The following is a 27,237-nucleotide window of genomic DNA, read 5'->3' as shown; positions in this document are numbered from 1 at the left end:
TTATACTCATCGCATCATTCTGGATGACAGGCATCAGTCTGCAGGCACCATGCTCCGGAGAGAAAACATTACGAAATGCGCATAGAGATGGGCGTACTCCACATAATGCGCGCGATCTTAGGCGTTGGGTCTTGTTCGGGCGCACTCGGTTCATTATCGCCCTGGTTTTGCGAGAAGAGCTAGGGATTTTGTGGAGAGCCCGTGGGTCAAAAGACGTTCCAGGAGCCAGTCAGCTCCAGGTGGGCCACCCAGTCTCAGTGCTTGTCTCTGGGAGCGCATTAACACTCCACCCCCTCCAGCCACAAAACGATGTGCGGACCCTGCCGTGGCTCTGGTGGCTTCAGCAGCTCCGAGGAGAACATGCTCTCCAACTCTCTGTCAACGGTTCTCTTATCAAGCTTCACACTGGCAACACTAACTACAAGGATGCATGCGATTTGCAATTCCTTTTCTTGAAGCTCTCGATTCACGTTAAGAGCTGGGCTCAGTGGTAGTAACAAGCCTCTGTTAGGGCTTTGGCATAAGCATCTCCGGACTGCTGTTGTAGGATCGAGACTGGGGTCAAACCTCTTGCGGGGGACATTTTGACCCTCCGTCTCTGAGGGCTTCGTTTCCGTTGCTGTCAAGCGCCATAAATCAAACTGTATGACGGAGCATTATTGGAGGCATTGCAGGAGCGAAATCCATATACAAATCACGCAATCAAAGACCACAGTCCTGTGTTGCGCTCCTGAACTCAAACATGTTATTCAATGACAACATACACTCCCTGTTAGGCCACTTGTCCTGTGCTCCGCCAAGAGATGAACACGTGACCTTTAGATAGCGGACTTGATCGACGTCGTAAGGCACAATCTCGGAACATCTTCAACGGAAGCAACACCACGTTTCATTGGAGCATCCCAACGTCAAAGATAAGAGACGAGGACGAGATACCAGCCCCCACGCCCTGCAGCGACTAGAGAATCTGCAGGCAGGCCAGACGGGACTGCCGCTGCCCAGCAGCTACCCTGTGGCGCGCCAGGAACGGTTCTCGGGATGCTCACCACCACGGCCCGGCTTTGCCCTATCCAGAGTGAGGCCTCTGGATGGTTCGGCGGACAAGCTCCGTAAGTGTCTTTGTAGACCAGCAAGCCGTTTCTTTAGATCGCTCTGTCGAGACTAGCAAGCGGATGCCGTCGATGGTTCCGCATCGTAGAGGGCTGATATCGCTGACCTTCCGAAGATAGATCCGTGCCGACGTCGATCAACCTCATGCTGCGCGCTCTCATTTTGAAACAAGCCTTACCGGAATGTGGTTCTGCATTGAAGCTGTCCAGGAAGAACTGAAAGACGTCATTTGGTCTCAAGAGCTTCTGCGGGTGAAATAGAGCCTTATGCAGTTGTCGTAGGCCAAGGGCACAGAAAAATGCGACCGCAAGCACGATAGGATACTATTCGTTACCAGCATCACCTGCTCTGCCTCAGGGAGCCGCGGAAAAGAACTCACATGCCCTCGATATCTTTCTTCCAACTTTGGCTGCTGCTGCTGATAAGAAAATATGGATGGGGCCTGCTAAACGCACGGTGAGACGCGCTATCAAGGGCGGCGGAGATAAGGCAGTCCAACGTCCTTCCAACAGTCTGTCGTCCAATAATGTTCTTCTATCGACTCTCTTCGAGATTCTGCAGTTTCTGAGCCCAGAGAGATTTCTATCGGCGGCTTGAGGCATTGGGATGCTTAATTCAAAGCATCGCTATTAGGATCAAGCGCTGGGCTGGTGCATCTGAGTCTTGTTCGAGATCTTCAAAGTCCAGCAGAAAGGTTCCGCAAGCCACCCGAGCTCAGCGTCTTGTATCACAAGCGCCAGCTCTTATCTAGCCAAGGCTTGCTGGGGCAGCAGTCTGTGCAGTGGCTGCCTCCAGACATTCCCTCCAGATCGACAGAAGGGATCACCCGCGGATATGTGCTTTTGGTATTAGGTGAAAGGTGAGATCAACCGGAGATGCTCTGTATGCCGTTCAGCGTCACTGTAGAGGTCAGATTATAAAGAAGAGCGCGCGGTACTGGCATGGGACCACATCAGCTTCCGTGACAATACTCTCTGGATTACCACCCCAGATCTCAACTGGACCCTCCTCTTCATCCCATACCTCCACACTCACATCAGGGACAGGCGAGGAAGCAGCAATATGTTCGACATCTCGCTAGCATGGCGGGCGCCGAAAATCAACCCCATCAACCAGAAGGCCTACTCTATCCCAGTCTTCAACCCCATTAACGTCTATGGGCGGGTGTTCTTCTTCTCGTGGTTCGGTTTCTTGATTGCTTTCTGGTCCTGGTAAGTCTGACGCAGCCGTGCATTCCCGTGTGTGGCTCGCAGCAGTGGCTGATCTGGGGTGCAGGTATGCGTTCCCACCGCTTCTACACGACATCATCCAGGCGGACTTGCACCTCACCCAAATACAAGTCGCGAACTCGAACATCGTTGCCTTGACAGCTACGTAAGTGTCCTTGTGTGCTTGGACATGACACCGTCCTCTAACACTCAGATAGCCTTCTTGTCCGTCTAGTTGCTGGTCCGTGTTGTGACAGATTCGGTCCTCGATGGACATTCGCAGGATGCCTCCTTGCCGGCTGTGTCCCGACTTTCCTCGCCGGCGCGGTCTACAATGCTTCTGGCCTCCTCGCGCTCCGGTTCTTTGTCGGCATCCTCGGTGGTTCATTCGTGCCTTGCCAAGTCTGGACGACTGGCTTCTTCGACAAGCACGTTGTCGGGTCGGCCAATGCTTTGACTGGCGGTATTGGTAATGCCGGTGGTGGCATCACGTACTTCGTTATGCCTGCCGTCTACGAGTCCCTCGTCCATAATGGCCTTACTCCTCACGTCGCCTGGAGGGTTACGTTCATCGTACCTGGTGTTCTCATCCTAAGCACCGCCATTGCTATGCTGCTCCTGACCCCTGACTGCCCGACTGGCAAGTGGTCTGAGCGCCAGGCTGCTGCTGAGGCCATCTTGCGCCGTGCCAGCGTATCACACGGCGTCGTTCCGGTCCCTGGTCACCTTGCCGACCGGCAGACATCTGGTACCGAGTCACCCAACTACTCCGAGGAGGACAAGTCCGACAAGAAGATGGATGCGGAGGCCCAGTCTGTTGACCACACCGTCGAAGAGGCCCGCGGCGAAGTCATCCAGAAGCCAACATTTAAGGAGATCATGAAGGTCGCAATCTCGCCTCAGACCATCGTCCTCGGTGCCGGTTACTTCTGCTCTTTCGGCGGCGAGTTGGCGATTAACAGCATTCTCGGCACCTTCTACGGCCGGCAGTTCCCGCAGCTCGGTCTCCAGACCGCCAGTAACTGGGCCGCGATGTTCGGTCTTCTCAACGTCCTTTTCCGTCCCCTAGGTGGCTTCGTCAGCGACAAGATCTACCACGCGTGCGGTGACAGGGTCTGGTCCAAGAAGATCCTCATCCACGTATATGGCGTCATCACCGGCGTCTTCCTCATCATCATCGGCAAGGTCAACTCGAGAGACCACTCCACGATGTTCGGCCTCGTTGCTGGTATGGCTTTCTTCCTTGAGGGCGGCAACGGCCTCAACTTTTCCCTTGTGCCACACGTGCATCCTCATGCCAACGGTGTCGTGTCCGGCTTCACTGGTGCGGCTGGTAACTTTGGCGGTATCATATTCGCCATCATTTTCCGGTACAATGGTCTCAACTACATGAGGGTGTTCTGGATTATGGGCATCATGATGATTGGCATAAACTTGGCGGTTGCGTGGATCAAGCCGATTCCCAAGGGCCAGATTGGTGGTCACTAGAACGTTACCTTTACAGCTGTTTGCTTGGTTATGAGTGGTAGAACGGTTTGGAGGTTATAATGTTAGATGGATAGCGTTTTGTGTTTCCAGAGATATCCTGAGCATTGCTGTATTTTGGATTTCAAAGACTAGTGGAGGGTTGATAACCACAATCGAGAAAAGTTTCAAAGCTACTGCTGCGTGTTCTATTTGCTCCTTCCTTGGTATTGGAATCTCAGAGTACTGGGCTACTCCACGATTTGAAACTTCTCGACAGGTTCAGGTCACATCCATCCCGATCACGCCTCGTAGGGCTGACCCGGATCGGCGGATTCCATCATCCCTGCGACTGAGCCCCTCGTGCCCCTCCATGCCCTCCACCGACAACGGCTTCTCGCCAGCACTGTAAAGATCTTGGTATCTGGAACATCTGGAGCAATTGTCTTCAGCCGTGCTGTCAACATTACACCATAACTCAACATGCCAATCACGGAAGGCGCCCCCGCGCACGGCACCGTCGCGCATCTGCTCCCCCAGACATACAAGCGTATGATTGCGGAGTGGCTGGAAGAAGACACGCCGAGCTTTGACTACGGCGGCTTTGTGGTCGGGGAGGAGATGGCGGAGGCGAGGTTGCTCGGGAAGAGCGAGGTAGATTAATTCCTTGCCCCAGTGATTTCTTCTATACCGAAAAACGCCTTTTGTTCTATATACGTGGATCTCGAGATTTAGTAACAGCAGATCAAAGAGAGGGCTCTGGAGCTGAACTGAAGTTCATTAGGGCGTTCTGGCAGGCGTGCCTTTCTTTGACGAAGTCTTCAGGCAGCTGGATTGCACGTGAGTCGTTGATCCCTCTAGGTCTGTGGATACTACTAAGTTAAATCCCGGCTGCAAAAAACTCACGATCTGGAGTATATCGGCGCTAATACCGAGGCTGTGGTAGGGTCGAATGGCACATTGCCGAAGGCGAAGCTTTCAAGCCTGTCAAGCACTGCGCAACTGTTCGAGGACCGGTGCGGAAGGTCCTGCTCGGCGAACGGGTAGCGTTGAATACGCTTGCAAGGTGCTCGGGGATCGCGACCAAGTGAGTGGTTTTGCCGTTTCCGGCTTATGAGCTCGTTGTCATCATTTCAGTGGTCCAAGTCTGTCTATGCAACAAATCACACAAGTCAAATCTCAATCTTCATAGCCTCCTATTTTCTTCAACTATCTCTTGGTTTGATGCAAAACTCTCTCAACCCCTTTCCTTCCATTCACCTCTTCATGTATCCATCCTTTAATATCTCAGTCCAATCCCCCTTACTCACATCCCAACCACCAGATCCTCCTCCCTCCTCGCCCTCCTCCGCAGCGCCGGCTACACCAACACCCTAGCCGGGACGCGCAAAACGACCCCCGGCTTCCGCCTCGTCGAGAAATACGGCATGCTAGTCGGGGGGTGCGACCCGCACCGCCACGACCTCAGTACCATGACGATGCTAAAAGACAACCACATCTGGGCCTGCGCCGGCAGCATCACCAAGGCAGTCCACGCCGCCAAAGCCGCTGGGGGCTTTTCCGTGAAAGTGGAGGTCGAATGTCAGAGCTTCGAGGAGGCAGATGAGGCCATTGCGGCGGGGGCGGATGTGGTTATGTTGGATAATTTTAGCGGGGAGGAGGCCGGGCGGTGTGCGGGGCGGTTGAAGGATAAGTGGGGGAGGGGGGAGAGGGGACGGGCGCTTGTCGAGGTTAGTGGGGGGCTGACGGAGGGGAATGTTAGGGGGTATGTAAATGAGGATGTGGATGTGGTGAGTACGAGTAGTATTCATCAGGGGGTCAAGCATGTGGACTTTTCGTTGAAGGTTGTGCCAAAGGGGAAGGGGAAGGAAGGGGATGAGGGGGGTAAGGGGGAGAGTGTGGAAGTGTGAGGGCATTGGTCGTAGGTTGTGGCTCCGTGAGTGCATCACACCGCTACGAGCAGTGTCCTCGTCTGTTCTAGCGGCTGTTATAGCAAGAATCCGTTACGCATGTCAATATAGACAAACATGTTTAAAGTGGTGTTGCGTCGGACGTTAGATGATGAGGTTCGTTTGATCGATGTGATGCCAGCTTTCGTCTCTTGTGCACAAGTATCTACGACATCCGTCCACCGACCGTTGCGGTCCGTACACCTCGTGACATGCCGTAAGACTCCCTCGCCATTGCTTGCTCTGGAGGACTACATACTTTGTGCCCCATTAACAGTACGCCGTATCTCGATTCGATCTTGGCTGTTCTAGCTGCAACCGCAGTACTCAAGGAGGTTGAGATGGCGTCGGCCAACGACGGTCATATGATCCGAAGAGATGACCGACCTCAACTTTCACATCTCTTGGTCGGGTCCTCGGGCAAGCTCTACGACTCGCCGCCGGGCTCCGATTGCCGGCCCTAGGAACTGTCAGCATACAGAGCATCCGCTTTCGAATCGAAGGGCCGATCAGCTTACCATCTGCCTTGCTTTCAGCATCTCGTCGCACAAGAGCAGATTCGACGCGATGCCTGTACTCGAAGCTATACAGTTGCGCAAAACCCGGAATGAGTCAAACACGCCTCGCTGAATGGGATCCATGGGCTCTCCTTCTGTCAGGTCGAGACCAACGACATTACCCTCGGCGTACTCGTCTTGTAATAGCGCCACTAGAAGTGTGTCATTAGGAGTGCGTATTCGCCTAGTGGATTTCATATCACGAGGACTTACAGGAGTCTTGTATGTCGTGACCAGAGTTCGCCGCCAGCGTCTTCGGGATGATCAACAGAGCATCCGCGAACGCTGATACACCGTACTTCGCCTTTCCCTTTACCTGTTTCCTGAAGCCCTCGCTATTGAGATGCGCAGCGCAGGCGATCTGGAACGCGCCTCCGCCCGGCACCACACTCTTGTCCACGATCATGTTGTACACACTGCGAAGCCCGTCTCTTACCGCATCCTTGATCTGCGTGATTGTGTGCTGATTGGGGCCCTTGATAAGCAGCGTAACCGACTTCGGCTCTTTCACGTCCTCGATGAAGGTATATTTCTCCTCTCCCAGCTGATGCTCGTAGACGGTACCCGCCCAGCCCAGGATATCCTTACTCAGGTCATCAACACTGTTCATCGCTGTGCCTCCGCAAATCAACTGCAGCCTCTCCATATTCCTCCTCTTCGCTCTCCTCAGCGCATAGATGCCATTCTTCACCAGCACGTCCAGACTCAGCGGATCGATACCCTTCTGGTTTATGATGACGAAGCCTTTCTTCGGATCGTTCCCGCAGACCTCCTTCTTCAGCTCTACGATCTTCCGCAACTTTTCGTCCACGAAGCGTCGCTCGCTGGCTACGAGCTTCTCGCGCTGGTCAGCAGAGGAGTAGTAGAAGCCGGAGTTGATTTCGGACTTCTCGTACTCCAACGAGACGTTCAGTGTTAGGATGTAGGCGTTCTCTACTCGCTTCGGCATGTCCGGATGCCGCGCGCCGTGGTCCAGCGCCAACCCTCTGATCAACTGTGTATCTGCGGCTGTCCTGTGCTGCATGGTCATTATCTCCACCATGTGGAGGTCTGGTTTTTCGGGTGGGTTGTAGATGGCTAGGACAGCGTCCACGATGTCTGGCGTAAGCTGTTCGGCGAGCGAAGCATTCAGTTTTGTGGCGAGGGCTGTACGGGCGACGGAAAGGAGGAGTTCGCGGTCGACTTCCTTCTCGAGCTTGAACTTGTCGAGGAACTGCAGCGCCTCGTCCTTGGCGAGCTCGTAGCCGTCGGTGATGACACGGGGGTGTAGGCCTTCGGAGATGTAGCGGTCGGCTTGCTTCAGGAGTTCGCCGATGAGGAGTACACACGATGTTGTGCCGTCGCCAGTAATGTCGTCCTGCGCTGTTGCTGCGCGTGCAATCATCACGGCGGTGGGGTTTTGTATCTGCATTTCTCGTAATAAGATGTTGCCGTCCTTTGTAAGCTTAATTGCACCGGCGCCGTCGACAAGCATCTTGAGGGTTCCTCGAGGACCCAGATTGGAGGCTAGAACCTGTTGTAGGCCCTCGCCGGCAGATATGTTAACTTTGAGCGCCTCACCCCTCCTCTGCGAGCTGTCAGTGCTGTTGTTTGGTGCTGTCAGTATGGGTGCCTTACGCGGGATTCCGCCTTGGGGTTTAGCAACTGCGCTGCCGACATTGTGGGAATTTTCTGCGAAGAGCCACTTGAAGTTTACGAATACAGAAGAGTGAGAGCTAGGAGATGGCTTGGATAGGCGTTAATGGAGCTGTTTGCAAGCCGGCATCTGGCGTCTGATGTTCCAAATTTCTCGTACTCGAGTAAACTTTCGCGACGCGACGCTGCAGACTCGGCAGAATGAAACGCCGGGCCCGCTCACTGTGAAGCTCGAAGTTTTTTACCGCAGCAGCCCACGGGAGCTCCGCATATATTGGCACTATCTCCGCGCCCCCATTGATTCCCATGTACAGGCAGCCCATACGTATATCCTGATATATCTAGCTGGCTCCGATCCGGCGACCAGCATTTTGCGCACATAGCGTAGCGGATTTATCGTTGTGTAGCAAGCGGAGGAAAATATACGGCAAGGATGTGCGATTACATCCTCTATGAGAGCAGCGTCGGCTATGCCGTCTTCAAGGTGAAGATGCAGGGCGACACCATTGGGAATCGGCTGGCAGAGGTGCAGAACAAGGCGCAGGACCTTGCGACATTTGGTCAGGAAAGCGTCGAAACTTTCCTCAAGCTTCACATTAACATCCAGCAGGCAAAATGGTCGAAGTCGTCACTTTCGCTCCCTTCCAGAATGCGACCCAGGCGCTATCCAATGCGAACGATATCTCGGAAGGCATCTGCTCGGATTACCTGAAATCTACTCTGGAGGCAGCGCTGCCGAAGGCTAGCAAGAAGAGCAAGGTTGTCCTCGGCGTTCAGGATAGAAACCTGGCGGGCAGTATCAAGGATGCCTTCCCAAACCTCGAGTGCGAGACGAGCGAAACCAGCGAAGTCGTTGCAGACCTCCTACGAGGTGTCAGAATGCATGCGGGCAAGCTGTTGAAGCAACTGCAGGAAGGGGATATTGACAAGGCGCAGCTTGGTCTTGGACATGCGTACAGTCGCGGCAAGGTCAAGTTCTCTATCAATCGGAACGACAACCACATCATCCAAGCTATAGCAACACTCGACCAGCTCGACAAGGTAAGTGAACGCGATGTAGAGAAATTATAGCACGCGTCTAATCTATCCCTCGTAAGGCTGTTAATACTTTCTCGATGAGAGTCCGCGAATGGTACTCCTGGCACTTCCCCGAGCTCATCAAAATCGTCTCCGACAACGCAACCTACGCCAAGCTCGTGCTCTTCGTCGGCAACAAAACCACGCTCTCCGATGACAAGCTACACGACCTGGCCGCAGTCGTCAACGACGATGAGTCGGTCGCTCAGAGCATCATTGATGCGGCGCGCGTGAGTATGGGTCGCGATATCTCAGAGACCGATCTCGAGAACGTTCTCGACTTTGCCAAGCGCGCTGTCTCCTTGGCTGGCTATCGCAAGAGCCTACACGCGTACCTCGTATCGAAGATGAGTGTTGTTGCACCTAACTTGGCGACCTTGATCGGTGAAATGGTTGGCGCGCGGCTAATCTCAAAGGCTGGCAGTCTGACTAATCTGTCCAAATACCCTGCTTCGACTGTGCAGATTTTGGGTGCCGAGAAGGTGAGATTATTGCCGTTGTTCTAGTGACCCGGACTAGACGCTAATGCATAATCACAGGCTCTTTTCAGGGCGCTGAAGACGAAGGGAAACACCCCCAAGTACGGCTTGATCTATCACTCAAGCTTCATCGGGAGGACCGGTCAGAAAAACAAGGGACGCATCAGCAGGTTCCTTGCGAACAAGTGCTCAATCGCGAGTCGCATAGACAACTTCTCTGAAGTGCCAACAACCAAGTTTGGTGATGCCCTGAAGAAGCAGGTGGAGGACAGGATCAACTTCTATGCCAGCGGGGAGCCGCCAATGAAGAATGAAGATGCTATGGTGAGTATTGCTCACGTAGTTAGAGCGGATATTCAGATCTAATGATCATGACAGAAATCCGCAATGGACGCCGTTCTCGCGGATATACACATCGCGGATCCCACCGCGGGCGCCGCAAGCGACGAGGAGATGGCGGATGGTGTCACGGCTGCGGCTACGGAGCAGAAGCTGCGCCAGAAGAAGATGAGGAAAGAGGAGAAGAAGTCCAAGAAGTCCAAGACCGAGGATGTAGAGATGGCTGACGTCGAGGCCAAGAAGGAGAAGAAGGACAAGAAGAAGCGACACAGTGAGGTCAATGGCGTCAAGGAGGAGAAGCCTGAGGGCAAGAAAAGGAGAAACTCTGAAGCTGATGTGGATGGGGAGAAGAAGAAGAAAAAGAAGAGCAAGGCTTAAACCTGCCACCCTTGCTCTGCCCCTGGTTCTGCTACTTCTTGCTAGTCTCGCATCCTAGCATGGCGTGGCTATTGGTGATGTTAATGTACGACTTCCGGCGCGCGGCGTTTGGGCGGTAGGCACTGGATACCAGTCTCTGGGCATGTAGGTGACTGTGTATGGCGTTTGTTTCGGCTGCTATCTGCCCGTAGAGTAGCTTTATATCTGCCGAACAGCACTACGATCGAACATGAGCTGGCCACCCCAAATAATGCTTTTAAACCTACTAACACGGGATTCCATCTCGCCTAGGCTGAAGGTAGCGCGTTGGTACTATCATTTACCCTGAGGAGTTCAGTCACCAATTTCGTGCTGTGCACGCCAGCGAGGTCTACATGCTGCACGCTGAGAGCCAAGATGGTGGCCCAGACACATGGCGATCGGCTTGCTCTTTTCGGACAGCGCGGTATGCAAGTCATGCGGAGGTGCAGATGGGCGCCCCCAGGGTTGCAGGGGCAGTTTCAACTCCATAGTGAGAGCCGCTATTACACCCGTTTGCTTCCACCAGCTTGCAGACGTAAACTCGTCCCCTCCTACGCCTGTTGAGAGTGCACCGCCGTAGATGTGCCCGTCCACTCGTTAAGTAAACAGACCACTACCAGCCGCGGCAGCAGGGCACGCGACTCGGGTCTGTCCCCCCCGCCGCTCTCAACCGCCGCCGCGATGCTTCGATTGCGCAGATACCGTATCTTCGTCGCCTTCGCTATACTCACAGTCCTCGCTTTTTATAAGTTCAGCGGCGCACGCAACTGGAACGCTGCATCTGCCCTAGCCCCCGACTCCCTCAAACATGGCGCCGAGAACCTCAAGGAGCAGATTGGTCTCAAGCCAGAACCCGAGACCGTTGAGCGCATAAAGCCGCCGGCACCAGAGAGCGATCCTCTAGACATCAAACATCCCGTAGCGGAACATACTCAGACAAAGGTTGCCCCTCCGCCGGGGCAGTCACCCAAGGAACCCGCCCAGAGTATACCTATCTCCTCCGAAGCACCGAAGCCGCTATCAGCCGCTACACCGCTCTCAGCGGCTACACCACCTGCACAACCCGACGACGATGTTTCCACTATACCACCCGCCGCGCGCCCAAACCCCCACTTCGCCGACGCTCCTGTTGAGGGCGTTGGGGAAGGCAGACTTGAGGTTGAGCCCACACCAAACGTCGTGCCCATATACTGGGAGAGACAGGAAGAGCACTTTCCTGTGACGAGCACTATCCAGCTCCCCTTAGGCACGCCCAAAGCTATACCAAAGATACAACACTCGTTCAAACAGCTGTCCGGGCCAGAAGAGGAGGACCGCAAAGGCAAGCTCGCAGTCATCACGGACGCATTCAGACACGCATGGTCAGGCTACAAGTCAAAGGCATGGATGAAAGACGAGCTCTCGCCCGTGTCTGGAGGCTACAAGGATCCGTTTGGCGGGTGGGGCGCGACGCTGGTCGATTCGCTGGACACGTTATGGATTATGGGCATGAAGGACGAGTTTGAGGATGCGATCAAAGCGGTGGAGAAGATCGAGTTCACGACAACCCCGAGGCCTGATATTCCCGTTTTTGAGACGACGATTAGGTATTTGGGAGGGCTGCTGGCGGCCTACGATGTGAGCGACGGAAAATACAGGAGCCTGCTGGATAAGGCGGTGGAGTTGGCAGAGGTGCTGATGGGGGCGTTTGATACGCCTAATCGGATGCCGATCACGTTCTACTATTGGAGACCGTAAGGCGCAGGGGTTTGAGCAAGGTGTCTACGGCACTGACTATCTACAGACAACACGCGTCCCAATCACTTCGCGCCCAGACGCGTGTCGTGCTTGCTGAGCTAGGCTCGCTCTCGCTGGAATTCACAAGACTTGCGCAAATCACCAAAGAACCGAAATACTACGATGCTGTCGCTCGGATAACGGACGCATTAGAAGAGTTTCAGAACCGGTCTAGGCTGCCAGGGATGTGGCCCACCTATGTTGATGCATCGGGATGCCAGAGACCGGAGGTTCAGTTGCCAAATAACATCCCGGGCCATTTATCAGGAGTGCCGGGAGTCAATGGCCGACCGTTGATACCAGGCCAGACCGAACCACACCGTCCTATCTCCGACGAGCCCGAAGATACGGCGCCGGTCGAGGATGTCTACCCCGTCGCCAAGGGAGCCGAGATTGACGGTGGGGGTGAAGATAGCGTTGCATCGTCTGATCTCAACAAGCGCCAACTAGAGTCGCAGCCCGAACAGCCCATCGTGGACGAGCCCCTCTGCATTTCGCAAGGCCTGGAGTCCTCCTCCGGATTGGCAAGCGAGCAGTACACCCTCGGCGGCATGGCAGACTCCACATACGAGTATCTGCCCAAGATGTGGCTCCTTCTTGGCGGCAGAGAAGACAAGTACAGAACAATGTACGAAAAAGCCATCGAGGTCGTCAAGGAGAAACTCCTCTTCCGGCCAATGACACCCGACGGCGATGATATTCTATTTTCCGGCTCCTACAATACGGGTTATCAGCCAGGAGCAGGAGAGAAGCCGGCCCCATGGCTCGATGCGGAGGGCGGGCATCTGACGTGCTTCGCCGGCGGCATGTTTGCGCTCGGCGCCAAGATCTTCGAGCGTGAGGAGGACCTCGACATCGCGGCCAAGCTTACCGAGGGTTGCATCTGGGCGTACAACGCGACGAACTCGGGGATCATGCCGGAGCAGCTCTTCATGATGCCATGTGAGGACCGGAAGAGCTGCCAATGGAACGAGACGAAGTGGTGGGAGATTCTGGATCCGTTCGAGGAATCGAGGATAAATGCGTACAAGGGGCAGCTGGCGTACTACGAGCAGAGGGTCAAGCAAGCTGCGCTTGATATGAAGGCGGAAAAGACGGCCGAGGTTGGCGGGGTGGAAAGTACGGCCGCTGTCGTCGCTCAACCTACTGCGTCGCCCGCGCCTGAAACAGATGAAGAGAGGGAAACGAAGAAGCATAAACGACAGCTTGACGGGACTTCGGACGGGACCTGGGATCCAGAGAACGACCCACCGACGCCCGTTGCGCCATTCCCTGACCCGCCACTCGCAGCCGCTTCCGCCAGCATGGACGCGATCTACAAGCCAAACCCCCCGGTTTCGCGTGAAGAGTACGTCAAGTCCCGCATCGCAGAGGAGCGCCTTCCCAAGGGATTCGTCCAAATCCCAGCGCGGAAGTACATCCTTAGGTGAGTTCTCCCTTCCCCTTAGCCTCTTCATCGACCTCCTCCTCCTCCTCCTCTCTCTCGCCCTCCCACCTTCAGATCTCCCAACTAACCTCTTCCTCGCGCAGACCCGAAGCAATCGAATCCGTCTTCTACATGTACCGCATAACCGGTTCCCCGCACTGGCGGGAAGCAGGCTGGCGCATGTTCAAAGCGATCCAAGGCGCAACGCGGACGGAGTTTGGCAACAGCGCCATCGACGATGTTACGAAGGCGCATCCGGAGCTTGCGGACACGATGGAGAGCTTCTGGCTCGCGGAGACGCTCAAGTATTTTTGGCTGCTGTTTGCGGATGAAGGGGAGGTGGACTTGGATCGGTGGGTGTTGAATACGGAGGCGCATCCTTTTAGGCGGCCGAGAGATTAAGGGAGGGGTGAGATGGGGGAGGGATGGAGTTATGAGGGCGGCTTTTTTTTGGCGCGTTGGGGGTGTATTGGATATGGGGGATGTTATTCATAGGTGGACATGAAGCGAGCTGAACTATTACCGACACCACTGAAGCGCAGCCGTTCTAAATCGTTCAATGTGGAACAGAAACATGCTACGTAGGCCCGCTTTTCGATTCCCGGCTCGACTATCCTAGGATATGCACATAGTTGGCAGCTGTCGCGGGAATTACGGAGCCATATGATGCTTTTAGGCTTGACGGATTGAATGATGATGCTGGAAGGACAGTTACTATGGGAGAAGGGTGGTGGGCTGTAGAGCTCGCTGCTGTGGTCTATGACTTCAGGTGCACAGCTTCCACTGAAATGGAAAGGAAAGCCGAATCCCGTGCATGGTGACCTCCAGTTCCATGATAGATGAGACTGAAATCTGTTGCTTTGCGGGAGTAGATCGATCGAAAGACACATTACTAGTAAACCCGCGCGAGCCGCGGAGAAGTATGCTGGCTGTGCGGACGTGCGGGTTAGGTTATCTTGATAACTTCTGGTGAGATCCGCTGATCTATCGAAGATGAGGAATCAACTACAGTATCTAGATATGGTAATTCTATCTAGATAAATGGGGTTTAGACGCCCTTCTGAATAGACACGTGCAATGCTGTAGAGGCATCAGAGAAGCATTAGGCCAGCACTCTGAAGCGTGACGAACAAATGGACAGCGGGGATAGACCAGGTGAAACGGAGATATTCACGAAGAGAGGCGGAAGACTTTGAAGTGGGAACGAGCAATTCGGACAAGACGACGCGCCAAACTCGAACCCGATCGTCTTACAACACTTAAATACCGCTGGCCGCAGAATCGGTAAGAGTGATCTGAAGGTATCAAGAAATCCTAATCGTGTCCCGAACAGGTTTAACGTACGTGCACGGACTTCGACGGGTGGAAGAGTTGATTGCGGGTGCGCCTGACGTTGGACGCGGAGCTACATAAACAGACACCTCCTCCCCACGCGCCCGCACTCGAACTATCCAGGAATTCCGCTCACAACAACGCATCACTAACCAGCAGGACATCTACCCTCTTTCGAAAGCGAAACACTACAGCTATCTGCTCGTATCAAAATATCCCACAATGCCTCCCAAGAAGTCCACCACTGCTGCGCCGAAGAAGGCTGCCGCTGCGGCCCCCGCTCATGGCTCATACCAAGGCATGTTACCTCACTCACAGCTCAACCCAACTGTCGCGCAACTTCCATGAAAGCATTGCTGTGGTCGCCGAGCATTGCTGACGCGTTCCTATAGACATGATCAAGGAAGCTATCCTCAACGTGAGTCCACTCTCTCAGGCGCAAAGCGATCGGTGATGGAAATTGCGACGAGCCGTCGAACGTCGCCGACCTTACACCCAACGCTCAGGTCGCACGACGCGTGAAGCTTACTGGAAGCTTGCTGACGCGTCCATCTTGCTTTTTAGCTCAAAGAGCGCAATGGTAGCAGGTCAGTTTGTCTATTTCCGCCTTGAGCGCGCCGTGTGGTCCGCATCGCGTCGAGGAGCTGTCTGCTGACCTGCTTCGCTCCGTTAGCCGTCAGGCAATCAAGAAGTACATCCAAGCCAACAACAACCTCGGCGCCACCACCGATGCGCAGTTCAGCAACCACATCAGCAAGGCTCTCCAGGTTGGTGAGGATGCGGGAGTGTTCTCGCGCCCCAAGGGTACGTATACCGCGTCTTTTTACACCTTTTGCATCTTTCATCAATCCTCGCAATGAATCTTCTCGCGTCGTAAACGATAGCGTCTTGCCTTTGTTGCACCAATTCATTAATTCCTCAACCTCAATCGCTGTGATCTCTCTTCTCCCATACTGACTCTACTCTAAGGTCCTTCTGGTCCCGTGAAGCTTGCGAAGAAGGATGCGAAGCCTGCCGCCTCCAAGACATCACCACCTGCGAAGCCTGCCGCAAAGAAGGAGAAGGAGGCTCCTGCTAAGGCCGCCCCTGCCAAGGTAAGATGCTGTCGGCCTAACATGATAAGTTCGTGCGTTGACGCGTCTTCACAGAAGTCCACATCTACCAAGGCAGCACCTAAGAAGGCCGCACCTGAAAAGAAGGCCACCGCTTCCAAGGCTGCTCCCAAGAAGAAGGCCGACACCGCGAAGCCTAAGGCTAATGCTGGCCGACCACGCAAGACTGCTGCCCCTGCTCCTGCAGTCGAGGACAAGCCTGCCGTCGTCCTGGGCAAGACCAAGTCCGGCCGTGTCACCAAGTCCAGACAACCTGCCGCGGTTGCCAAACCAACACGTAAGGCTGCTGCGGCAACGAAGAAGACATCTGCGAAGAAGGCAACCCCCAAGAAGGCCACACCCAAGAAAGCCAGCGCATGAGCGGTGATGTGGATATCTTCTTTCTCTTCATGGTAGGGTACGCTGGTGTCTGATGCCAGAGCAATGTCTGGGAGGATCATGAGGTACAGGCGTATGGTGGGTGCTGCCATTGTTCGCTGGGCGGGGGGTAAAGCGTGAGGCGTGATGGATACTTGGGTCTTCCGGCACATTTCGCTATTCGATCGGTTGTCTAGGGTGGCGTATGGAGTAATGCTGCTGAGGAAGCGCGTGACGGTCGTTGGGTATATAGATGAAAATCGATTTCTCAATTTTTCAACATGGCCCCCAGGCTTGCTTGCATGGTATAGCCTTTTGACCTATTCCAACTCTTTTGAGCGTACCTCAGCGCGGTGTCGCAACTCGATGCTTCGTGACCTTTTACTGGTGCTTCTCAGGCGACCGCCCATAGCGCCAGAGGAACATGCAATGACCACCCCTCAGAATCAGCGTTGCTTTCCAGGCTTTCAAGCAGATGAAGAATTTGACGATCTTGTGATAGTAAACATCTATGATACCGTAAGAGTCGACCATGTACTCGTTTCCAGCGCCATCCACCGCCACTCAACGCGCATTTGATTGCACTGCCGAAAGCATGCATTTGAAAGGGGCAGAACACCACAGCAGCAACAGATATTGGCTAGAGGTGTGGTTCCCCGACGGGCCGGAGGCGTGACCCCCTGCGGATTTCCCTGCGGCTCTCATCAGCCCTCTTTCTTGGCGGGGCTAATCTTGGAACTTCGTGCTTTTGTGATACAGCGCGAGAACAGAGTATCGATACAACAACACACAGACATCGGCCCAGCAATTGTCCTCATCTCCAGAAAACACCATGTTCTACTGCCTATCATAATCCTTCCACCTCGATGCGGCCCTGTTGTCTGTCCCTTCCGGCCTGCTCCCCCCTCGAATCGTCGTTGCTACGGAAGCCCAGGCCCGGCCGCTCTCAACTATTCCCGCAATCACCGCGAACCTCATAACCGCGACTCGTTTACGGTACAGTACCGGACGATACCAGAGCGACACAACCAGGGAGGCATAACATCAGTTTGACCACATATACATGCTGCACTCTCTCGACATGCCGTCATTTCTGGCAGAGGACCCAGACCGCACCGCTTTCACCAGCTCAGGCTCCTCTTACAGCCATGTCGGACGAAAATCAGGAGACAGACCGTCGCCTTTTGACACAGTGCCTCCAGCGAAGGAGCAACCGAATGGCGTGCTCCCCAATGGCGTAAACGGTAGCATACATTCCTTGCCCAATGGACGGCCCCCCTCCGAGCGAGACAGAACGGTCTCCCGAAAATCCAGCTCTACGTCGATAGCAACAGGTCGTAGCTCGGGTGTAGAGAACCAGGAGAAGAGATCGGACATAAGTGGTATGAACGGCGTGGGCAGGTTGGCTACGAGGGATGAAGGCTACTTCGCTACGAAGGGCACGGTCAAGGAGCATCGCCTCTGCGCGACGGAAGTCAAGCTGGCTGCGCCTGTTGCCAATGACGGCACGTTAGAACCGAAGCCAGTGCTAGTCTCACCCTCTGTCCCTCTAAGCACTGAAGCTTCCCATTCGTCCAGTAATGGCGGTGTCCCACAGCCGCCGCCTTCCAACCTAGCGGAGAGCTCTCTGCGCGTTCCCCGATCACCACATCGACTATCCTCACCCCCCGCATTCATCCATCCGCCCACTTCTGGGCTTGGACTCGCCCCTACCGCTTCTCACCAACACCCTGGGCGTCTACAACACCGTCATACGCTCGAAGTGCCCAAAGTCTCGACCTCATCACGCGCGTCCCGCGACCTGCCGAACAGCTCCGAAGACGTCGTCTCAGCTACCGGTCGATTTTCTCCTAATACTCCCACCAAACGGCGAGGGTCGATGACGCTTGCGCGGCGCACCACTCGCTCCATACACTCAGACATGCACCTAGACGAGGTGCTGCAAGACGAAGATGCAGCGCGATGGACAGAGCACATACGGCAGAAGCGGGCTAGTGCCAAACGCAAGAGGGAGGAAGAGAAGGACGATGACCGGGTAGTCGTAGGCACGAAAGTGGACCAGAATCACGTTAACTGGGTGACTGCGTATAATATGCTGACTGGGATACGGTTTACCGTGTCGAGAACAAACGCAAAGATGGACAGGGAATTAACAGATGCGGACTTTAAGGCGCGGCACAAGTTCTCCTTTGACATGTAGGAATTCCAATGGAGTGTTTACACATGTGATGCTGATTGTTCTTAGCACCGGCAACGAACTGACACCCTCGGCGAAATACGACTTTAAGTTCAAGGACTACGCACCCTGGGTTTTCCGGCACTTGCGTGCGAACTTTGGGCTCGACCCTGCGGATTACCTGATGTCTCTCACCAGCAAGTACATCCTTTCGGAGCTGGGATCGCCAGGAAAGAGCGGAAGCTTTTTCTACTTCTCCAGGGATTACAAGTACATCATCAAGACCATCCATCACGCCGAGCACAAGTTTTTAAGGAAAATACTGCGAGACTACTACGATCACGTTAGAGCCAATCCGGACACCTTGTTGTCTCAATTCTACGGCCTCCATCGAGTGAAAATACCCTACGGCCGCAAGATCCACTTTGTGGTTATGAATAATCTCTTCCCACCGCACCGAGACATTCATCGAACGTTCGACTTGAAAGGGTCGACGATCGGCCGCGATTTCAAGGAGGAGGATCTGGAGAAGAACCCGCGAGCAACGCTGAAAGACCTGAACTGGTTACGGAGGAACCTTCACCTCGAGTTCGGTCCGACGAAGAAGAAGATGTTTCTAGACCAAATCAATAAAGACGTAGAGCTACTCAAGCGACTCAAGATCATGGACTACTCGCTTCTCGTTGGGATACACGACCTCGAGCGAGGCAATGAAGAGAACCTACGAGACAAGACGCTGCAGGTCTTCCAGCCCGGCGGCGAAGATGCAGACGACCCACCGCAGGCCAATGTGTTGACGCGGACGCCGTCGAAGCTGGAAAACGCGCGGAAGGCAAAGGAGCTGCGGCAGATTATCAAAAGTCAGAAGCCGATACCGCTGGACCAGAGCACAAGCCGCATGCCGGACGAGGTCGAGCAGCAACCTAATCGATCGTACTTCTATGCTGATGATGGCGGCTTTCGGGCTACTCATGAAGACGACAGTCCAGGGGAGGAGATCTACTACCTCGGCGTCATCGACTGCCTGACCTACGTAAGTTTTTACCCTCCCTACATATTCCTCTTCTAGATATAAGAGACATGCTAACAGCGATACCCCACACAGTACAGCCTCGTAAAACGCACCGAGCACTTCCTCAAAGGCCTCACAAACACCGAGTCCCAGATCTCCGCCATTCCGCCCCACCGCTACGGCGAGCGCTTCGTGCGCTTCATCTCCGGCATCACCAAAACCAGGGAGCGCGCCGAGCTCGAGAAGGCGGCCCAGGCCTCCGGCCAGGTCCTCGTCGACACCCAGGACGGCACCGTCAGCCTCTCCCCCATCGACGACCCCAAGCTCGCGGGCATCAACATGCACCGCACCCCCACGGACCGCGTCATGGAGAAGGCGGAGCGCCAGGCCGAGAAGAGTCGGCGGCACATGCGGGGGAGCGAGGAGGACGTGCCCGAGCGCACGCTGGTGGCGGTCCGGAGTCCGAGTCTAGAGCGCGGGGATGGGGTCGGGTATTCGCTGCCGGTTGTCGAGGAGGCGGCGGAGTCGGCGAGCACGGGAGGGAGGAGCGGGGAGAGCAGAGAGAGGGAGCGCGAGACGCCACCACTGCCGCCGCTGCCGGCTGCGGATGGCAATGCCGAAGGAGGCGGGTTGCAGGGCCGCACGAGTATGGGCCAGCAGCCGCCGCCGACGCCGCCCAAGGACGTGGGCGAGTGGGATGCGAGTGAGAAGAGGCCGCGTACGCCGCCGAAGAACTTCGGTTATAGGTCCTCGCATGAGGCGCCGCCGACACCGCCGAAGGATGATAGGGGGAGGAAGAGGCATAAGCTCCTGCCGCGGGACCCGCCGATGACGGTCGTGGCGGAGGGGATTACGATGAGTCCGGACAGAGTGAAGGAAAGCATGCGGGAGGGGGGATTGAGGGTCGATACGAGGGTATCAAGGACGGTTGTTTGAGGGGGCGGGTTCTTCGTCGTCGTTTCTCGAACCTTCGAAGTCCTAGTGTCTTTCATTCTTTGGTGCTCGAGCGTATAGCGGGGACTTCTCCCACTTGCGCACTAGGGGACTCCGGCGTTTTCTCTTTCATTTGTTCCTCTGATCCAGGTCTGAGGCAATTGCACTATACCATCCGCGCTCAGCATGCACGAGGCATACGGCATTAGGCGTGCTGTGTCGGTTTTCCTTGTCGTCCTACTAGACCATCTCTTCTGTCCTGAGTTCCTCTAGGTCTTGTGGAGAGGTACCCCGCTCCTCATGAAAACGGAAGGCTGTCGGTGTGTTATGTTTCTTCACATGTGTGTATTATTGCTAGCCACGGGTGTTTCGCTTGGGAAGTGGAGCTGTTGGGCGATCGTTCAAGCAGTTTTGCTGCACGGCTGTGGAAAGGCCTCCTAAAGAAAGCTTGACCTTTCAAATCGAGATAACTCGTGCGAATACGTTTCCTGAGTAGGATAGTTATACCTAGCAACTGCACTGCTGGAAGCAGAAGCGTCTAAAAGAGTGTTCTTAGATGAGTCTTGATTGACCGTGAGCTCCCCCTTTCCGGGCGAGAATGGGTTCCAAGAGAACGAGCTTGAATGTAAGGCTCCGATCTCTGCTTGCACACTGATCATCTTTCTCTTACTAGAATACTTCGTTTTTCAACACGAGACCCGCTCCTTCATGAGCCACCACTTCAGTCTCTTAAAGAAAAACCCGCTCGCGCCTAGAGATCTTTGTAGCTGTAAATCCCTACAACATGGCATCAAAAATGAAGAACTGAAGAATAGACATCAGAGCTCCGTAATCTCCCAGTAAAGATGTCGCAAAACACTGTTTGTAGAAGAATTACGGAGATGGACATGCGAACAGAGTTCGAGAGGCTCCTCGGTTTCCTTGATGGATTTGCATTGTGATATTGGCTTCTGCCAGGACCCTCCCCATGGGATACCGCGATGCGTGCCATGATGCTGGCGTGCGCCGTTACTCGACCCGACTTCCATTCCATGCAACCTTCCTCCCCTGTACGTGACCTACACTGTCACCGCAAAGTCATGCCGAACCACCTCACCTAGCGGAGCCCCCCAACAGAAACCCCTTCCACCCACCCCCTTCATCTCCCCAGATAATCCTACCCATCGAGGCCACGCATAGAACAGCCGAGTCGGATCTAACCCCACCTACCCCCTCCAAGCCCTCCCCTTCTCCTCCGCTGAGAAGATCGCCTCGCCCTGCTGCAGTGCGTGGATAAGCATAGGCAGCGATGTACGAGCCCTGAAGTCACCAGCCTGCCGGACCTTGTCTAGGTCGTCGGCTAGCTCGGCGGTTACTTTGCGCAGGTAGAAGGAGGAGAAGGCCTCCCCTTGCCGGGGTCGTTGTTGGGTTGGGGGAGCTGGGGCCGACAGTGGTGGTGCTGGTGAGGATGCATGTGGGGACGGGGCTGAGGGTTGGTTCTGAGGGCAACGTTGGATATCAGTGGCGGTCACTGGACTCGGGGTGTGTGCGGAAATGGTGTCAGGGACAGACCTGTGCTGATGTTTCTGCTGGTTCTGCTGCTGCTGATCGGGGCTGTTCTGCTTTGGCTGCCTTTTCGCTTTTCTTGGGCTTTTTCTTCGCGGCTGCAACGGGTGCCGGGTTGGGAGTCTGCCGTAGGGTGTGAGCAAACCTTTTTCATACCGAAGCGGTAACTCTGTCTTACCGCTGGAGATGGGGTAGCTTTTACTGGATTCTGATTTTCTGCTTCGCCATCGCTGCTGCCGCCGTCGCTTTCGGGGGACGATGGGGAGACTGAATATCGCATATCAGAGATTACAGGTGACATGAATTCATGGAGATGATGATTTACCTTCGGTACGGGCTTTGCGCTTTTTCCGGCGCGTCTTGGTTTCTGTGCCGGCTGGTCTTTGTTTTGTGACCATGTCTCGTATTGGTCCTGATGGTGGTGTGGCTGTGAGAACAGCTATATCAGGAAGTTATCCAAGAATTGGCCCCGGAGAAAAAAAAAAGCCAGGTGAGAATCTCTGCTGGTCTCAATCACTACATGGCCAACCACTGGGCGAACTGTGCATTGATATGTCCTTTTTCGCTCTCGTCGAGGAATGCCTTAGCATTCTACGGATTGGCGGTTTGGTTACGATAAGTTAAGTACCTAAAGTGTGTTTGCACCTCCAATGAAATCAAGACTTCATCATAACGGCTTGCGGTTGCGCTCAAAGCATATCACCAGACAATGCCGTCAGCACCACCGGTCCCAGAGATTCTCTATGCCTAGATTAAAGATGAACAGCACGCATTGCTAAAACAGGAAGTGGACGCCAAAGTCTGCGCCTCTTCAAGACGCCTTGATACATCTCGCCCTGTAGGCTGTATCTGTGGAGTCCACCTAAACCTATTTGGCCTCGCTGAACGCTGTGTGGGATGTCTCCTCTGCATGCTGCTGAGCAGCTACCTCGCCCTTCCCTTGCCACCCGCAGACATCACACTTGATGTCAAACCCAGTGGTGTCAGTGTAGTAGTGTCTCTCTTTCAATACCTTGCAGAGCTCCCTTGCTTTCTCAAGGATGATGTCATCATACGAACTAAACATCTTGATATCGAATTCAGGTCCCAGATCCGCCTTCCGATGCGGCGGTTCGCTCGGGCTCAACGCAATGGTATCGTAATGTATGCCTGAGTAGACTAGGATGATCCTCCTCGGTCTTCCCTCGCTGAATTTATCTACGCGCAGATCTTGCACGTTGATACTGCAGACCTCAACATCGAAGTGTTGGCTCAAGATGCTGAGCTCGATGCCTCCGCCCCAGGAATCCGCGTTCGAGATCCAGCGACAATAGTCATCAGGCTTTCTCTGCAGTACGGCCTCCGAGTATAGGTCCGGGTCGGCCTGGATCCCCTGCGCGACCGCTGACCGTAGCTCGTGCATGCTGTCTAGGCTGTCGCCCAAAACGGCTGAGCCTAGTGCACGGAACATGCAGCTGTTGTCGTCAGGCATGATGCGGAGGACCATTGTTGCGTCGTGCGTGGGGACGGGGATCTCGGGCGGATCCTTCATGTCTTTACTTGTGGGTTTGCGCGTAAGGGATAAGGGTTGGTCGTATGGCTCTGAGGGTATAGGTGCTGGCTTGGGTGGTACGACCTGTGCTGCTTTGGAGCCGGGTAGACTGGCTGCTTCACTCTTGGCGGGTGTCGTGCCTTTTAGTGAGCTGGAGATCTCGCTTTGGATGTCGCGCGCGATGACAATGAGCTGCTCGCCGTCGAGTTTGAGACCGGTATCGCTGAGCTTGATACTTGGGTCGAACTGGGTGAGGTCGAGTGGCTTCGGCGGATAGCCGAATTTGACGTCGAAGGCCGGTATAGAGGTCTCTTTTGTTATGCTGGACTGGAGGTCGCTGACTGTGGCAGACGCAGAGAGGTTGATCGTCGAGACGCCCGACGGGCTGCGGATGCGTATCCTCATCCTGGGGGATTCGTGAACTTAAGGCGGAAGCTGATGAGCTGGCCGTTCAACTTCAGCTGTAGATTCCGTGTCTGGCGTTCAGTTGTGTGATACGTGGCAAGAAGCGCAGGCGGGACTCTGATATAAGCCAAAGGAAGAAAGAGGAAATGGGTGGAAGGAGGCGCTATCGCGCAACTGAGATTGCCAACAATATGGTGACACAGGTGCGACGAATGAGGAACTATATATTTCGAGATGAGGTAGTGGAGCGCGCCACGTCGATATCACACCTTGTTTGTATATACTGTATACACTGTTTGGGCTCTTGGTGTAGCTTCTGCAGGTGGTGATGCCGAAAACGACGCTGTGAGATCCGAGATCGGCATACGTCAGCTTGCGACATCAACCGAAGTCGCGCCGCGTACCTGGGCGTTCGGAGAAGGAAAATCTCCCAACTCCGGCGCAAGCTCGCGACGTCCCATCTGTCGCGAAACGAGCGGACGCGCGCGTAGAGAGGCAAGACCGACCCCTACCCCGCGGAACACCACGTTACCCCCACACCGAGGAGGAGCTACTCACGATGGATGGGGACGCTGCGGACACTGCAGACAGCCCTATACCGACCACCGAACCTACCCAGACTGAGGGCACGTCGAGCATTACCGACGAGCAGTGGAAAGCACTACAGAATGTCCTTAAGAATGTATACGCGTATAGGCCAGAGCCGTATGTAATCACTGCACGCTTGTATACGAGGCTGTGTTGCTGGATTTCAACAGCTGACTTTTCTACAGAGGCTATGATCCTTCGAAGCTCTTCCAGCGGATGGTCAACAAGCGAAGTAACCCAGGATACTATCAGGTCATTACAAAGCCAATGGCACTTAGTCAAATCAAGGCCAGGCTTAGTAGCAAGGAGTACAAGAGCGTTGCAGACTGTGTACGAGACTTTGCCCAGATAATACACAATGCGCAAGTATTCAACAGGCCGAAATCTGGAGCCTACCAGGATGCGTTGGTGTTGAAGTCTTTTGTAGAGATGGAACTCAACAAACTCTTGGAGGACAAGACCATCACGGAAGAAGATGCGAAATTCCCGTATCTGGGTGAGATACCAGAAGCGGATCCAGAGCCAGAGGAAGAGGAAGAGGCGGAAGAAGAGGAGGAGGACGAGGAGGATGAGGAGGACGAGGATTCCGACGAAGATAGTGGAAGGCGGAAACGAAAGAGAGGCCCTCGTGGTGCGGCATCCGTCGTCAAGCGCGATGCGGCGGGCAAGCAAACAATAGAGGACATCAAGGCCGACCTAGAAGCACGGAAACGGCGAGGTCGACCGCCCAGGGTCGATACGCCAATGGAGGCCAGAATCAAGGACATTATGAAGGGCATACGCAAGCCTAGGAACCAGCTCAATCAGCTCATGGTTAGCTCCTTCGAGCGCGTGCCGGACAAGGCCGCAATGCCTGAGTACTTTACCGAGATCAAGCAACCTATGGCGATGGACATTCTAAAGAGGAAGCTGAAGCGCAAGAAGTATCAGTCAGTGGATCAGTTTATGAAGGACGTGGAACTCATGTTTGAGAATGCCAAGCAGTACAATCAAGACGAGAGCCAGATTTACAAGGATGCCGTTTTCCTGCAGAAAGAAGCACGCCTAGTCGCAGAGCAAGTAAAGAAGAAGCCAGATACGGACTTTGTCATGGAGGATGGCAGGCTTCCCATGCCGAACGGTATTCTGCACAATGCAGAGCTCTGGAAGGTTGGAGACTGGGTTCACATTCAAAACGCCAACGATCTCACCAAACCGATTGTCGCACAAATTTACCGCACCTGGCAGGACAATGACGGTGGCAAGTGGGTCAACGCATGCTGGTACTATCGACCTGAGCAGACCGTACATCGCTTTGACAAGCATTTCTATGAGAATGAGGTCGTTAAGACTGGGCAATATCGCGATCATCCCATCGAGGAGGTGATTGATCGATGCTTCGTCATGTTCTTCACGCGCTACAACAAAGGTCGACCAAGAAACTTTCCGTCTGACAAGGAGATTTACGTTTGCGAAGCGCGCTACAATGAGGAGAAGCTCAAACTGAATAAAATCAAGACCTGGGCCAGTTGCCTGCCGGATGAAGTCCGGGAGAAGGACTACGAAATGGATCTCTTTGAGGCCCCCAGGAAGATGAAGAAGGTCCCGAGTCCCATCGCCTACCTCCTTAAGGATTCCCAGAAGGAAACGGATGACATGCCAAAACCTGAGTGGGGTGCTGAGAATGCACCGCCGAAGATAGGCGCGGTGCATACAAGGCCGAGAGACCCCAAGGTGATTACACACTGCGCGCTTCCCTTCACTGCTACATGACTGACCCAAAACACAGGATTCACCACCTCCCGAACCGACGCCATCACCACCCCCGCCTCCTCCGCCTCCTCCACCACGTCAACCCTCCATGTCACGACCAACTTCAACCACCTACACTGCCGACCACCGAACTGACTACATGAGCGCCGCACGTACAGCCCAAACGCCAGTGCCAGCGCAGACACCTCAGCAACATCACCCTTCACAATCATTTACTCCTTCTCATCCACAACAGTACCACGGTCACTCCGCTTCACCAGCACCCATTCAACCTTTGCCGACGCCTTCACATCCCTCAACCTTTCAACCTCCCTCCCTAACTCCCCACCAAAGCTTCACCAGCCACGCTCCTACCGCCGCTCCACCGATGTCATCATACTCCTCAACGCCAGTGCAACCACCACCAGGCTCCTACGGCCAACGCTCACAAATCGCGCCCCCACCTCCCATAGCCAACTACAATGCCCCCAGAGCGCCAGAGGTCTATCATCTAGACAACAACGCCAATGCGTCCATCCCGAAAGAAATCAGAGACCAGTTTCACTGCGATGGCCAAGGTCGCGTGCTCTTCTATACGACTCCGCCCGTTAATGTGGAGATACTGGAGAGGCAGGGCAGGGCGCTCGGACATAGCGTCAGGTACCTCGCAGCGAAACAGAGGCGAGAGATGGAGCTGAGGGCAAAACGGACCTTCGATCAAGCGCAAGCGGGCGCAACGGAAGAAGCGCGGAAGAAGGCGAGGGTCGAAAAAGTTCTTCCGCCCGAGGAGGAAGTGCTCAGCCTTACGGCGAAGGCGCTTGAATTGCTCGAGGACCAGCTTGCGGCGGCTACGCGGAACGACTATGAAGCTTTACTTAACGGCAAGGCTCAGCAAGGTATTGAGACGGATGTGGAGAGGCTAGTGAGCATGCGCTGGGAGGCGTACAAGAGGGAGAGTGAGATGGCGGAAAGGGGGAAGGGGCGAAAGGAAAAGGAAGATCCGGGGCTGAGGGGACTGACTGTTCTGATGGATGATGTCGTTTAGGCATCGATGGCGTGTTCTGATTAGCTGGCCTGGAGCTCTGGGTGTTCGGGA

The 27,237-nt window shown here is 54.7% G+C and overlaps 10 protein-coding genes across 10 annotated transcripts; 7 read left to right on the top strand and 3 right to left on the bottom strand.

Moving 5' to 3' along the window:
* Positions 1–2,172: 2,172 nt before the first annotated feature.
* On the top strand, positions 2,173–3,806 carry W97_08223 (uncharacterized protein; the record flags this gene model as incomplete). The annotated part of the gene is made up of 3 exons (XM_007786092.1): positions 2,173–2,321; positions 2,386–2,484; positions 2,537–3,806. 3 exons carry the CDS (start codon positions 2,173–2,175, stop codon positions 3,804–3,806), a joined length of 1,518 nt encoding a protein of 505 aa, XP_007784282.1.
* Positions 3,807–4,265: 459 nt separating this feature from the next.
* W97_08222 (nicotinate-nucleotide diphosphorylase (carboxylating)) lies at positions 4,266–5,692 on the top strand (the record flags this gene model as incomplete). Its single annotated transcript, XM_007786091.1, has 4 exons — positions 4,266–4,436; positions 4,567–4,622; positions 4,729–4,869; positions 5,107–5,692. The coding sequence occupies 4 exons, from the start codon at positions 4,266–4,268 to the stop codon at positions 5,690–5,692; spliced, it is 954 nt and encodes a 317-aa protein (XP_007784281.1).
* Positions 5,693–6,158: 466 nt separating this feature from the next.
* Positions 6,159–7,947, bottom strand: W97_08221 (T-complex protein 1 subunit zeta; the record flags this gene model as incomplete). Its single annotated transcript, XM_007786090.1, has 4 exons — positions 6,159–6,191; positions 6,250–6,440; positions 6,502–7,855; positions 7,906–7,947. 4 exons carry the CDS (start codon positions 7,945–7,947, stop codon positions 6,159–6,161), a joined length of 1,620 nt encoding a protein of 539 aa, XP_007784280.1.
* Positions 7,948–8,356: 409 nt separating this feature from the next.
* Positions 8,357–10,196, top strand: W97_08220 (uncharacterized protein; the record flags this gene model as incomplete). The annotated part of the gene is made up of 5 exons (XM_007786089.1): positions 8,357–8,483; positions 8,531–8,964; positions 9,021–9,482; positions 9,540–9,803; positions 9,858–10,196. 5 exons carry the CDS (start codon positions 8,357–8,359, stop codon positions 10,194–10,196), a joined length of 1,626 nt encoding a protein of 541 aa, XP_007784279.1.
* Positions 10,197–10,898: 702 nt separating this feature from the next.
* W97_08219 (uncharacterized protein) lies at positions 10,899–13,821 on the top strand (the record flags this gene model as incomplete). The annotated part of the gene is made up of 4 exons (XM_007786088.1): positions 10,899–11,950; positions 12,001–13,126; positions 13,316–13,419; positions 13,524–13,821. 4 exons carry the CDS (start codon positions 10,899–10,901, stop codon positions 13,819–13,821), a joined length of 2,580 nt encoding a protein of 859 aa, XP_007784278.1.
* A 1,324-nt stretch (positions 13,822–15,145) lies between these two features.
* On the top strand, positions 15,146–16,223 carry W97_08218 (uncharacterized protein; the record flags this gene model as incomplete). Its single annotated transcript, XM_007786087.1, has 4 exons — positions 15,146–15,169; positions 15,316–15,338; positions 15,425–15,555; positions 15,721–16,223. 4 exons carry the CDS (start codon positions 15,146–15,148, stop codon positions 16,221–16,223), a joined length of 681 nt encoding a protein of 226 aa, XP_007784277.1.
* Positions 16,224–17,301: 1,078 nt separating this feature from the next.
* On the top strand, positions 17,302–20,344 carry W97_08217 (uncharacterized protein; the record flags this gene model as incomplete). The annotated part of the gene is made up of 3 exons (XM_007786086.1): positions 17,302–18,416; positions 18,466–19,429; positions 19,502–20,344. The coding sequence occupies 3 exons, from the start codon at positions 17,302–17,304 to the stop codon at positions 20,342–20,344; spliced, it is 2,922 nt and encodes a 973-aa protein (XP_007784276.1).
* A 1,202-nt stretch (positions 20,345–21,546) lies between these two features.
* Positions 21,547–22,284, bottom strand: W97_08216 (uncharacterized protein; the record flags this gene model as incomplete). The annotated part of the gene is made up of 4 exons (XM_007786085.1): positions 21,547–21,819; positions 21,893–22,009; positions 22,065–22,153; positions 22,212–22,284. 4 exons carry the CDS (start codon positions 22,282–22,284, stop codon positions 21,547–21,549), a joined length of 552 nt encoding a protein of 183 aa, XP_007784275.1.
* Positions 22,285–22,754: 470 nt separating this feature from the next.
* W97_08215 (uncharacterized protein) lies at positions 22,755–23,822 on the bottom strand (the record flags this gene model as incomplete). Its single annotated transcript, XM_007786084.1, has 1 exon — positions 22,755–23,822. The coding sequence occupies one exon, from the start codon at positions 23,820–23,822 to the stop codon at positions 22,755–22,757; it is 1,068 nt and encodes a 355-aa protein (XP_007784274.1).
* A 559-nt stretch (positions 23,823–24,381) lies between these two features.
* W97_08214 (uncharacterized protein) lies at positions 24,382–27,186 on the top strand (the record flags this gene model as incomplete). The annotated part of the gene is made up of 3 exons (XM_007786083.1): positions 24,382–24,527; positions 24,596–26,123; positions 26,179–27,186. 3 exons carry the CDS (start codon positions 24,382–24,384, stop codon positions 27,184–27,186), a joined length of 2,682 nt encoding a protein of 893 aa, XP_007784273.1.
* Positions 27,187–27,237: the final 51 nt, after the last annotated feature.

The sequence above is a fragment of the Coniosporium apollinis genome (assembly GCF_000281105.1).
Source record: "Coniosporium apollinis CBS 100218 chromosome Unknown supercont1.50, whole genome shotgun sequence".
NCBI lineage: Eukaryota > Fungi > Ascomycota > Dothideomycetes > Coniosporium > Coniosporium apollinis.
This window is presented reverse-complemented; position numbering and strand designations above follow the sequence as displayed.